At 42.7% G+C, this 12234-nt stretch overlaps 1 protein-coding gene across 1 annotated transcript in view; it reads left to right on the top strand.

Moving 5' to 3' along the window:
• The window catches only part of LOC116443798 (ankyrin-2-like), a 39706-nt gene that overhangs the window by 14603 nt on the left and 12869 nt on the right, over positions 1 to 12234 (top strand). The window contains exons 4-9 of the mRNA XM_032108394.1: positions 1985 to 2213; positions 3534 to 3659; positions 4458 to 4580; positions 5357 to 5386; positions 7346 to 7367; positions 11066 to 11140. Of these exons, the coding sequence (XP_031964285.1) occupies positions 1985 to 2213; positions 3534 to 3659; positions 4458 to 4580; positions 5357 to 5386; positions 7346 to 7367; positions 11066 to 11140 (605 nt within the window). The remainder of the gene's footprint in view (positions 1 to 1984; positions 2214 to 3533; positions 3660 to 4457; positions 4581 to 5356; positions 5387 to 7345; positions 7368 to 11065; positions 11141 to 12234) is intronic.

Below are 12234 nucleotides of genomic sequence, written 5' to 3'. Positions count from 1 at the left end.
GCTGGAAGAACCGGGTGCGTGTGTGCAATAGTAGAGGACTTTTCTGCCTAAGGGTAATTTTATGCCACAAATAAATGCTCATGGTCATAATGAAAATGACTCTGCATTCCTTCATAGTTATCACATTAGATAGTTTTCATCCTTCTTAATAAAAAAATTATTCGTAAGAATGAAACTGGCCTCTAAAGCATTTGATCACTGCTTTCAGGAAAATGGATCAAGGGGTGGTTTTCATTAATTTTTTCAAACCGAGAAAAATACATTTTAATGAGGGTGTTTTAAAGCTTTACCCCCTGTCCTTCTTCTGCCATTCCCTCTCATGACATTTCTGTGCTAAGGTCACAGATGCCTTAGCAATATTAAAATATATTATGCATATAGGCCTGAAACACACGTGATCTTCCCTTAGAAGAAGTTTAAATTTTAAAGTTGTTGGAATGCATGATCCAAGTACCTGGAACAGCTTTTTCAATAATCTTTCCACAAGAAAATGAAATTAAAAACACCCATCAGGAACAATTCCAGCTTCCACCAATTTGCTTCTAATCACGAAACTTGACACTGTTTGACTGGTGCTGGCACCTTGTGCTCCCCAGGGTAAGCACTCTCCAGAGCAATGAATTGTCTCCCAAGGCTTCATCACACATCCCAGAGAAACACAGCTCCAGCCCCCAGCCATATGGGACGGGATCGCACCCTGACTGTGAGCACAAGGATGTGTGCAACCCACACCACCTTCAGCCCGAGGCACCTGCTCCTCCAGCTACTGCTAAGGCTAAAAGTTCATTTTCCTCTTCATATTCCTAAAATGCAGCCTTTCATAGAGGTAAAGAGAGGAGAGGGTCAGGTTTAGGTTCACACCCTTCACTTGCAGTGCCTGCTGTGCCCAGGTCCTGATAGAAATTGTCTTTCCCTCTGCTCATTATAAAGTTTCCTGCCAGCATCATTTTCCGTGCCATTCACTTCTTCTCTTTTCCCTTTGCCAGCTCCAGCTTCTCTCCTGTGTTAGGTAAAAGTTATCTATTCTCATTCTAAAGGTGCAGTATAATGCACTCCCTACTTACTACCTCTCATGTACTACCCAGGGAAGGACCCGTGCACCCCTACAGCACCCTGGGACACGCAGCCAACCATTTATTTCCTGTTCTTTGGTTCTCCTCGGTGCCTTTGGCACAGGGGAATGGACAGATGGTCCTGGGAGCCAGTGCTGAGGCAATAAACCCCTTGGAGGGGACACAATCTCTTGTCACAGGCCTGAGAAGTGATTTGCACAAAGTACCCACAGCCTTTCTGTAGCACACATGCTTTCCCTCTTGCAAACGTCAGCAGCCTGGGCTTTTGAGCAGTGCGTTTGTTAAGCACTCTGAAGATCGGCACAGCACGAAATTCGCTGTTGCTCAGCTGCAGATGAGTAAGTGCAGAGCGGTCACACTCCAAAGGTGTGCTTTGGGCTTGCAATGCCGCGTAATCCACCGTGAGGAGTAACCCCCTACAGATCCGAGCAGCTTTTGGGCTGCCTCTGACCCCTCCTGGCTTCCGCCTTCATCGGCTGGCTGGGAAACTCGAGCTTCCCACCCACGCAGTTGATTTTACTGAAAAGAAACGGCATCAGCTCCACAGAGAAACTCAAGTGGTAGCTGGGAAAGAAGGTACAGGACGTGTTACTGCTTGGAAAATGCTTGGTGGCTACATTCACATAGGAGTAATTTCTGATGTGGCATGCAGCTTTGCACAGCAGACAGAGTCATTCACGTTCACCTGAAGACCTCAGGTTTTGCTGTTGTGTGTGAGGAATTGACTGCTTTTTCCTTTAAGTCGGATGGGAGACAAAACCCAAGAGTGACAATTCTTTTTGTACTGTATTCTGACTTGTTATCTCCACTTGCTGTGGTTACCTGCTAATGCTGCCAGGATGGGGAAACACGGAATTTCCTTTCTGAAATCCTTCTCTGCTGATGGCACCACTCTTTGTTTTCTTTTACAGATTTTGGTTGATAGACTGTCGGCAGACGCAAGAATCTGTTACTTTTGCTTCCCAAGTGTACAGAGAAATTATCTGTGTCCCCTACATGGCCAAATTTGTGGTGTTTGCCAAATCTCACGATCCCATTGAAGCACGGTTAAGATGTTTCTGCATGACGGATGACAAGGTGGATAAAACCCTAGAACAACAAGAAAACTTTGCTGAAGTTGCCAGAAGCAGGGACGTGGAGGTACTGTACTAGACTTGCAAGTTGTCTCCGTTTTCTAGTGTCTGCTTTTAAACGAACACTTTCTGCCTTTTATGTGCCACAAGGACTGAAAAATAATCTGCCAACAAGTACTGTCATGATGCAGTATCAGCAACCATGATAAGATGGAAACTTGCGCTTTTGTCAGGCGTCAGGAAAAAGTAGCGAGGAAACCCTGTTCTCAGAGGGAACCCTGTTCCCAGAGGGAACTGTCCAACTCCATCCACAGGGTTAAAGGGAGAAGGTCGGAGCCAAAAGCGATGGCTAAATCCCAACTTTCAGTACCGCCATAAATGCACATCACTAACCAGAAAAGCAGCTGACAGCGGTCACAGTTTGTCAGCACGTTCACATACCAAGAAGTTAAAGCAGCAGGTTTGATTCATATTCTGCTTTGCAAAAACAAAATTACGTTAAACCTGTTGCTGAGCAGGCAAAAGCTTTCCTATGTGGAATGCAGCAAACTGCCTGCTAAATGCAGTTTTTCTGGCTCTGTCAGCTTCCTCAGAAGGGATGACAAATCAAAGGTGCTTTAACTTACATGGCACGTTCTGCTTAGTTCAGTCTCTTTTCCATGAGAATCCCACCTTTAAAGTAATTGTCCTCGCTGTTTCTGAAGCTCTGACAGGCATCTCTTGTGCAGAGCAGCAAGATAAAATATGGGCTTATCAAAGTGAATGACAAGGCTGAATTTCTGGAAAGTAAGGATGAGATAAGTGAATGGATTGGCACTTGGAATGGCACATCTGCCAGACTGCTGCTCTGATATTCAAACACGGGGAGGGGCCATAACAACAGCAGTCTGAAGATACAAGTGGTGCCATTGTAGAGAGATTCCAGGGAGGTCTTTTCCTAAGGCCTGCCTTTCAAAAGCTCTTAGGCCTCTGCAGATCCAGCTGAAATAAACAGAATCAGTAGGTACACACTCTGAGTTCTAGTGGCTGAAGACAATATTTCTTTGACTGTGGTGATGAGGCCAGGTTAGCAAATTGTGCTAAAATGGGAGTAAATCGAAAATCCAAATTAAAATCTAGATTTAAAAGTTTGCCCAGATTTATGACACTGAGTCACGTTTTGTCATTTGAAGTACTGCACTATTGTTAGTAAATTAACAATCTCTTATCTTTGGAATTTAATAATCTGAAATGTTTCCACACATTTTAGGTACCTAACAAGTCTTGTAAATGCTGACAAGTCCTAACAGTTCCAGACATTGATTGTAACTACTGTAGAATTATCCTTAAGAAGAAATCCTTATCACCTCACAAGCATTGATGGTTTGCTTTCTTTCCTGTCCAACAGGTATTAGAAGGAAAACCCATCTACGTTGACTGCTTTGGCAATTTGGTGCCACTCACAAAGAGCGGGCAACACCATATATTCAGTTTCTTTGCCTTCAAAGAAAACAGACTTCCTCTGTTTGTTAAGGTAATGTTGATAGCTCCGTTTTGGCTATTTCAGTTATCGCTCCACCATAGTTTTTTGTGAACAAAGAAAACCAAACTAGTTAATTTATATAAATTCCCAACTGTACCCTAATTTTATCCTTGTACTATGCCATTTAAAAAACTTTTTTATGAGTAGGAAAACTTGCAAAATACAAGCCAAAGTAAAAAGCCTCCATTCCCCCCAAATTAAGTAATGCTTTAGCCCCCTGCGGTCAGAAGGGCTGCTGTCACTGAGCCCCCATCACCAGCCCTTCTGAGAGGGAAATGAGAGAGCACTGGAAACCTCTTCCCACGAACTTTTCTTTCTACCTGGACGTTCTGACTACAGTGGAGGAAGCCATTTCCATTACATAAATAAAAGTCGTGGAGAAATGATTTATGAATGGGAACTTCCAGTAAGCGGAGAAAACCAGCCCACTCCGTCATTGTGTTACAGTTGCTGTGCGCTGCTAGACAAATTTTAAACTTTCTCCCTCGTTTCCAGCAATATTTTGTAGCTTGTTTTAATTTACAGCTTCATCTGTGCCGCTGCCTTCCTTTGGCTTTGCTTTCCCCACCTGCTGAATTTTCCACCATACATTGAATAACCAAATACATCCGTACGTAAACGTACAAACAGCAGGGGGGAAAATGAAAACAAAACCACGTTGGCTTTGCCTACCTGGACATTTCTCCCCCATCTGGTGGGGAGAAAAACTCCTGCTGAACAGTTTTGAGAGGCACAAGTAGCTCGTACATCAAACCAGCAGATTAAACGTGTGTATTTTTGCTGTGCCAGGTCCGAGATAGCACTCAAGAGCCCTGTGGACGATTATCATTCATGAAGGAGCCAAAATCTACCAGAGGCCTCGTTCATCAAGCCATATGTAACTTAAACATCACTTTACCCATTTACACCAAGGTACTGAGACATTATACCCAGCTGTAGGCATCAGCATTGTCATACAAACAAGAACTGAGGAGGAGGGCAAAACGGGGTTAAAGCTTTGTGGGCAGGGATTTGAAAGAGGAAGAATTCTGTCCAAGGGCTTTCGGTGTCTTGGGTTTGGTGGCCCCAATGCCAGCGTTGGAAGTGTCACCAGGTATTTCCTGCGGACTCAGAAGAGACGAGTGGGAGTGCTCTCAGATGTTAAACACTTGCTTCCTTAGAAGTGCCAGCTTAGGATTATTCTCTCAAACCACAGGGGTTTTCCCTGTCCTGGTCAGATTAGAAGCTGCATGCCTTTTAGGGATGTATTTGCCTAAAATGGTCAGCATTTTTTAGAATATTATAAATCTTTATTATAGCATTTCAGTATAATTTTAAAGCCGAGCATCTCAACATACTTTAACTTCAAATGGTAATAGTTCCTAAATATTTCAAGTGTTTATAGATGCTAATTTATGGATGAAAAAGCATGTATATATTTGAAGTTTCGGTACAAATAAGGATCACTAGACCTCTAACCTTCCCTGTTTGTATTTTGCTTGGTTCTGTAGCCTTTTGTGTTTAAATTGAACGTTTAGTTTTGTTGCTTTTTGACGTAAGAAATCAACTGCAGAAACATGCTGCATTTTCTTCTGTTCTGTTAAATGTTGTCACAAGTTACTTTTTCCTACTCTCTTCTAAAAAAAAATTGCCTTTTGCCTGCTCTGTTTTCCCCCTTCTCTTTTTGCACGGCACTTTGGGACCAAAAGGAATCAGATTCAGATCCAGAACCAGAAGAGGTAATGTTGCTAAATCAGCACGTTCTTGCCTACACACACTGCTCAAACACAACTAAGAGACACAACTCAGAACTCAGACACTTAGCTCAGTGCTGCGAGCACAGTGAAGAGGGCCTTGCACAGACTCACTTGGGGAAGAGACAGGGTTGAACTTCCCCCACGTTAAAATTACCAGGCTTCTCCATTTACCACATCCAACAGCCTGGATGTTACAGGTTTCTGCCGGATGACTGACACCGGGTACAGAACCAGCGTTAACCCAGAGGTCACACGTAGAAGGTTTGGAATGTTCATCTTTAGCGTAAACCAAGTTGCATCCGCTCCCAGCCCCGTTCTGGCACTCAGAGATGTTGCTTGGGCTCTGACCCCGACACGAATGAGTCACATTAGAAAAGCATCCCCACGCTTCGATGACGTTCAGCTGTTGGAAACACCGTGAGAAGGGCCAGCTCCCCAGGGAGGATGGGCATCTTCTCCGTGCACAGATTCAGCAGTTCTGTGGCACCAGTTGCAGTTTCCTATTACCATTCCAAAAATATTTACCGCTGCTGTGGTAAAGATCACTTCTGTTTTTGTATAGGAAACTAAAGCACAGAAAGACAAGCTCATTGATGGCTATAAGCATTTTCAACTCTTTTTTGTTTACTTCATTAATTTTTATCGTAATTAGTATGCTGACATACATCTGGGCTGATCTGGAAGAACTGAAAGTGAGGGAAGCTAGAACGCCCTAGGGATGCAGGGTTACCATGTAGGGCAGTCTGTGCATCAGAGGAATTTGGGCTATTATGGACCTGTTACACACACTGCTGAGTGTGAGATTCAATTACGTGAGCCTAAAGGATTGCCAGGCACGTACGAACATGCACGTGTGGCCAGGGATTTCCTTCTGTTCCTTGTCAGCTCATGGCAAGGCAAGGATTTCCTAACATCTTGATTGAGACTGTGCATCGCATTTATCTTTATAAAGAATAGTTGGAACTATTTAAACCTTTTCAGCACTCGCTAAAATTACCTTGGGGGCTTTACCATGCACAGCACCGTGTATCAGCAGTACTGCACAGCTGATTTGCATTCTTCACAGCTGTCCTACCCCTACCACAAGTTTGCATAGGAAATTAAAGGTTTAACGCTGCTTCTGACTTTGCATATTCTGCCATAGCCAAATTTAAACAACATGTGCTGGTGTGGACAAATGCTAGCGGAACTGAAATAAACTGAAATTGCAAGGCAACCTCAAAAATTTGCTTCTTGAGTTTTCATAGTCTGACACTGTGTTCTGTTTAATTCTTTTTTTGGCAAGGACTTTGTTTGCTTTTGAATAAGAGTAAAATTGTAGGACTTTGTTGATCTGTACCCAAATAACTCTGAAAAACCAAAAAGGTGGCCTGTGAGGGCCATCACAGCTTCCATGTAAAGGTATCCATAGCTATTAGTGGCATCCAGCCCCAGGGCATGCCTCGGGCAGTTCTGCCATCACTTCTGCACCTGCATTTCGTCATCACTAAACACAGAGGCAAAAATGCAATCCCTGTTCTCAGAATGAACGTGTCCAAGGAAACACAAGGCATAAAACTTCCTGGTGCCTTTCAGATGCACCATGTGCCATCACATAACCATATTGGAGTATTTTGCTTTAGATGGGAAGAAATAAATTAGGAGCAATGCAACAAAATACCCGGTCATGCAGAAGTTTAGGCCCTCCACATTTGCTGAAGGAGCATTTAAAGGAAATACACTGCAACATGTTGCATCTACTGTTGACCATGACTATAGCAAAGTAACAGTTTTTCTGGTATTAGAGACCTTAAATAAATTAAGCCACGCTTTTGCTGTTATTTTAAATGCATTCTTGGTTCCATTTACGTCCGTGTTTCTCCGTACAACTAGCACTTCACTCGTGGCTCTGTATAGCAATTCTAGTTGAACTTTTAAATCTCCTGCTTTTTTCTCTTCCAGGTTGATGTGACTTCAGAAAAAAGTAAGATTTTCTTTTTTTTCTTGAGAATGTTATAATGCAGTTTGTATGAGAGATGGTTAAGAGTAAAGATAAGCATGAAAGAGAGCTAAGTTTTAACTGCTACTGCTCATAACATCAATACTTACAACTGTAATAGAAAACAATTTAATATCTCGGCAGCTATCCAATTAAATACGCTTTAACACGTAAATTAACAAGTAATGCAGTTTAAAACCGTTCATCTAAGCATTTACTTTCCTTTGACATCCCTAGTGATCCCGCTATTGCTATGTTGCTCGTATGAATGCTCATCCCTCCGCTTTTTTTGTTTTCTCCTTTTGTTGACACACCTTCTTGCCTCATATTTGAGACGGATGACAGTATCACTTTTAATGAAAACCTAATGAGGACTCCAACCGATTTCATTAGTCTCATGGAATGCAACCATGCCAAAAAGTGATACTGTCCAAAGGAATCAGGCTGTTTAACCCTGCCTCCCTTGCCCCACCCTTTACTGTGGTGAAATATGGCTGTAAATCTGACCCGAAAGCTTGGCGCAGCACAAACACCCTCTGAGCGCGCACAACCAGGCCGTGACCGTGAGAGAGCGCGGGGGAGGGGCTCGCAAAGGTCTCCTTTACGGGAGAGGCAAATCAAACAAATCTCTGCACACACTGAAGTGTCCCTGACGAGAGCTGCTTCCAAATGCAGCCATTCTTGGATCCGTTCAGGAAAAGAACGACATCTGCCTTGTTTCCAGTCTGGAGTGCAACGTCTTGCCTTGTTTGCAGTTAAAGTGCAGCGTGTCGCATTGGCCTCCGGCCGCTTCCTCACTGCCAAATCCCCCAGGGCCCCAGAGAAACCCCGGTGGGTGTTCCTGCTCCAGCCACACACTGTCTGGATAGCACTTCCAATTTATTTCCCACTGGAGTTGCTTTGCTTCAGGCTGATTAACTCCGTTATTGGCCAGTGGAAGAGTCATACGTTTGGTATTTATGAAAGTACATACTACAGTTTTACAGAATTACTGGCTGGCATTTCGGTGTGCACCAGACAGTTCACTGTAAAGCAGCAGCACCAAAAGACCACATTTTCAGCCCCAAAATACCCGCAGCAATCTGGCTCTAATTAATGTACAGCACAAATACTTAGCGCTCGTTGCACCCAGGAGAACAGTGTAGCAAAATGAATCCTTTTTACAGATAAAGACAGCTAATTCTGTGTTGCTTAGGTTCTCCTCATCTGCATTAGTGCTTTGACTTTTGCTGCGGTGCTGAAATGTGCAGTTCCATGTGACGTGCTACCTTGAAAGGGAAAATGTCCATTAGTAATTCCTAAGCATTGTGTTCTGTTTGTAACTTGCTTCAGTTCTCCACTGTTTTGTTCTGTTCAACGTGCATCTTCTGCTAGTCCTTGCTGAAATGAAATATTACCAGCAGGCAGTTAGGCATAGTGGGAATTAGCTGCAGCCACCTTCCTGTATGTTGACTGCCAGATTAGACAATATTTCACCACAGTATGTTTTACAGGATTTTCATGTACCTTTAATTTCTATGATTAATTTTTAGAGCTCTTGTTTTTAACTGAAGCTACCTACCCAGCAGCATTTGCAACACCTTTGCTTTGCATGGAAATAACTTGCCTTACATGAATTGTATGTATGTGTCTAGTGTGACTGTCTGTTAACTGTTAACCCGATGTTATTCTGACAGTTTGCTAACACTGGCTTTCTCTTAGAGGAAATGGACTTTCAATCAGTTCTAATGCTTTCCCCCTTTTCTCTTGTTTTTCTTTTTATTTGAACATTGATCTGTAACATCTGAACAATCTTGAGATGCCTCTCTTTGTGTAACTTCACTGTGTTTCTTCGGGCTTTGATTTGAAATTTTGTTGTTTTGGATTTTTTTTTAGTGGCGTCCTGATTTGGTTTGTTCCAGCTTTGATACTGTATGTGTGGTTGTGCTCTAGCAATAAAGTGAAGCAAGTTATTTCCTGCCATTTTCCTTTTCAGTTGGTTTTCCTTCCCCCCCCCCCACCACCACCCTGTTAGCTTTACTTTGCTCTTGTACCCTCAGATCTTGTGGATCCACCATTCCCAGCCCATTTTGTTGACCTTCCTACCACTACAGCCAAAGACTGTCATTTTCAGTCCTGATTACATTTTCCAATCTCTATTTTTGATTTCCATTTTACTTTTGATGTTTTTCATTCGCATCAAAGATGACGAGACAGAATCTACAGAAACATCTGTCCTGAAAAGCCATCTGGTTAACGAAGTCCCTGTACTAGCCAGTCCAGACCTGTTGTCTGAAGTTTCTGAGATGAAACAAGATCTGATCAAAATGACTGCCATCCTGACAACTGACCCTTCTGATAAATCAGGCTCCATTAAAGTGAAAGATCTTTTTGTTTTCTTTGGTGCGTGTGTGCGTTTGTGTACAGGTGTAGTGTGTGTGGCATTTTCTTTTCAGCTTTTGGTGGTTAGTTGTGCTTTTTTTTCCCCTTGTGAGCTGTGTTTGGGTTTTTTATTTTGTGTCTGTGTTCTTGTCTGTGAAACGATCTCAAGATTGCAAACCATAAATGCTTATGGGGAAGTGTTACCTTAATAAGCAAAAAAACACTTCTAAACATATGTATGGTTTTATCATTAAACTGATTGCTTAGGTCATGCACGTTTTGGCTTTTGACTTTCCCTGGCCCTATTACTAACTCTTAACTTCTTCTAATAACAAATGTTTGGGTGTCAATTGAAAGCGAGACAGGCAAATTTATAGACTTTTGAGTTGGTACGCAAAGAGATCTGCAGGAGTTTTAAAGAACGAAGCTTTTTGTGTCCCCTTTTTTTGACGGTCCGTGTCTGAAGAAAACCCTGAGTCACGGGTAACGTTCGTACACGTTTTCTGGTACTTGGTTTTCCTCTCACCTACTTGTGTGCTAGTGCTGGGTAGCCCTAATGGAAATCAGGAGCTGAAATGACACGTGCATATCACGAACCCTAAGCAATTTCCTGATTCAGAGGTGTCGCAATCCACGTGCGCGTTCGGGGAAAATCAAAACTCAAATTCTGCCATCCTCAAACGAGCTCTGGGGATGGGAGGAGCTGTCAGTCTCACCTTTAGTGAAAGGAATGAGGACTGACGAATGACCATGTGATTTTTCCTTGCCTTCGTTGTGAGCATTTTGTCTCACTCCCTGTCCAGAGGGTCAAAGACAATGAAATTAACAGTATCTCAAATACAGACCACAATCTCAAGTGCTGTGTGGGCTGTTTGAACACCACTTGCCCTACAACAGAAAGAACACGATCAGAAGCACCGGTCCCCGATGAATTCTTCCACCCTGGCATTTGCTAAGGAGGCATGGAAAACGATGGCTCTTGACTTTGACTAAGTCTTCAACTGAACGTTAGAAAGAAGTTTTAGAGTAAAATGCTTCGCCGAAACAGACACCGTAGGTGCTTCAGTCCTAGATGACAATTCCATGTGAAAGGCTGATTTTCAAATGGAAAAACTAGATAGTGCTGTGCTTTTTGAAAAGCCAAGCTTTTTGGTTTTCTTTTTGAACCTAGGGATTTACAGGCCTCGCTTGAGTTACGCAGCCTGTCCACATTTAGACGCAGCAGTTAGGAAAAACCAGCGCTTTCCCTTCTTGGGCTCTCTCCCCTATGGAAATGGTTTTTAACTTGCAAAAGGCAACTTGTAGCTCTTTTTGACCTTTAGATCAACAGGATGATCAGGAAAAGACAGAGGAGAGACTGGCCCATATCGCGGATCACCTTGGATTCAGCTGGACAGGTAAAACGCACGTTGTCTGCTCCAGAGAGAAAGGATGGGAATGGTCCCCACTCCTTTCATGTTTATTCTGGATTATTTTCTGATTATCTGAAGATGTTTTATAAAAATATTTCAGAAGCTTGTTGTCTTTGGAATACTAAGAGTCCTAAATGGGATCACAAGGTACCTAAACAATCACAATCACCTAAAGCAATATTTATATTGTGGATTCAATAGACCTGAGACAGCGAACGGTAGTGGAGACAAGTGAGAGTAACGTGGAATGAGATGCAAATGTCACTGACAATCAGCTTAAAGCCTCTGCAAAAGAGAAAGACCTGTGCAGAAATCTTCACGCTGTGTCAAACTGCGCAGTCTGACACAAAAAATGTTGCAAAAAAAATCACGAAAACAAAACTAGAAAAAATGGATTCTCGTCAAATTAATGTTTTACAGTATTTTAGGGAGGGCAGGGTAATAGACCTGCATAAATATTCCTGTCTTTTATTATGGCAAAGATTGCTTATAGTAAAAGATTGCCAGATGTTAATTTGATGGGTGAGACAGTGGTTGGTTTTGCTTCAAACTCATTGGACTTTGTAGGATTTGAGTCTAATGCTTAGTTACTCTCTACTTATTGAAGTTTATGGTGGCACAGTTTTACAAACCAGCCCAGAAAAAAGATTATTTGGGGTCGGGTTCCCTCTGCCTCATTAAAACAGGACACCTTCCAAAATGAAGCCCATGCATAATGGCAGTGGAGTAGAACCTGAATCCTCCTTTATGAAAGAAGCAGGATAACAGTAGGAATCTCACAAATTCTCTGTGGCTTTAGCTTATTTGATGAACCCGTTTCAACAGCTGCATCTTAGTTTGGTGATGGCAGAAAGCTGCCCCTGGTTCCGGATACAAGAAAGATGTTACAGACTATCAAGTAATTTCTCTTGTCTGGACTGCAGCCTGAGCCTGTGCTACAAGGGAAGGACATCACTTACTCTTGGTTTCATGGGTTTTCTCAGGGTCAAGCTGTAATTCACAGCCATTTACTTTGCTTTGAATTAAATTAGACCCAGGGAGTAGTAGTCGACCTTTTCACAGAGGTGGATTTCTTTTTC

This window comes from Corvus moneduloides, chromosome 5 (genome assembly GCF_009650955.1).
Source record: "Corvus moneduloides isolate bCorMon1 chromosome 5, bCorMon1.pri, whole genome shotgun sequence".
In the NCBI taxonomy this organism is placed as follows: domain Eukaryota; kingdom Metazoa; phylum Chordata; class Aves; order Passeriformes; family Corvidae; genus Corvus; species Corvus moneduloides.
The sequence above is the reverse complement of the archived record's forward strand: the minus strand, read 5'-3'. Positions and strand labels throughout refer to the sequence as shown.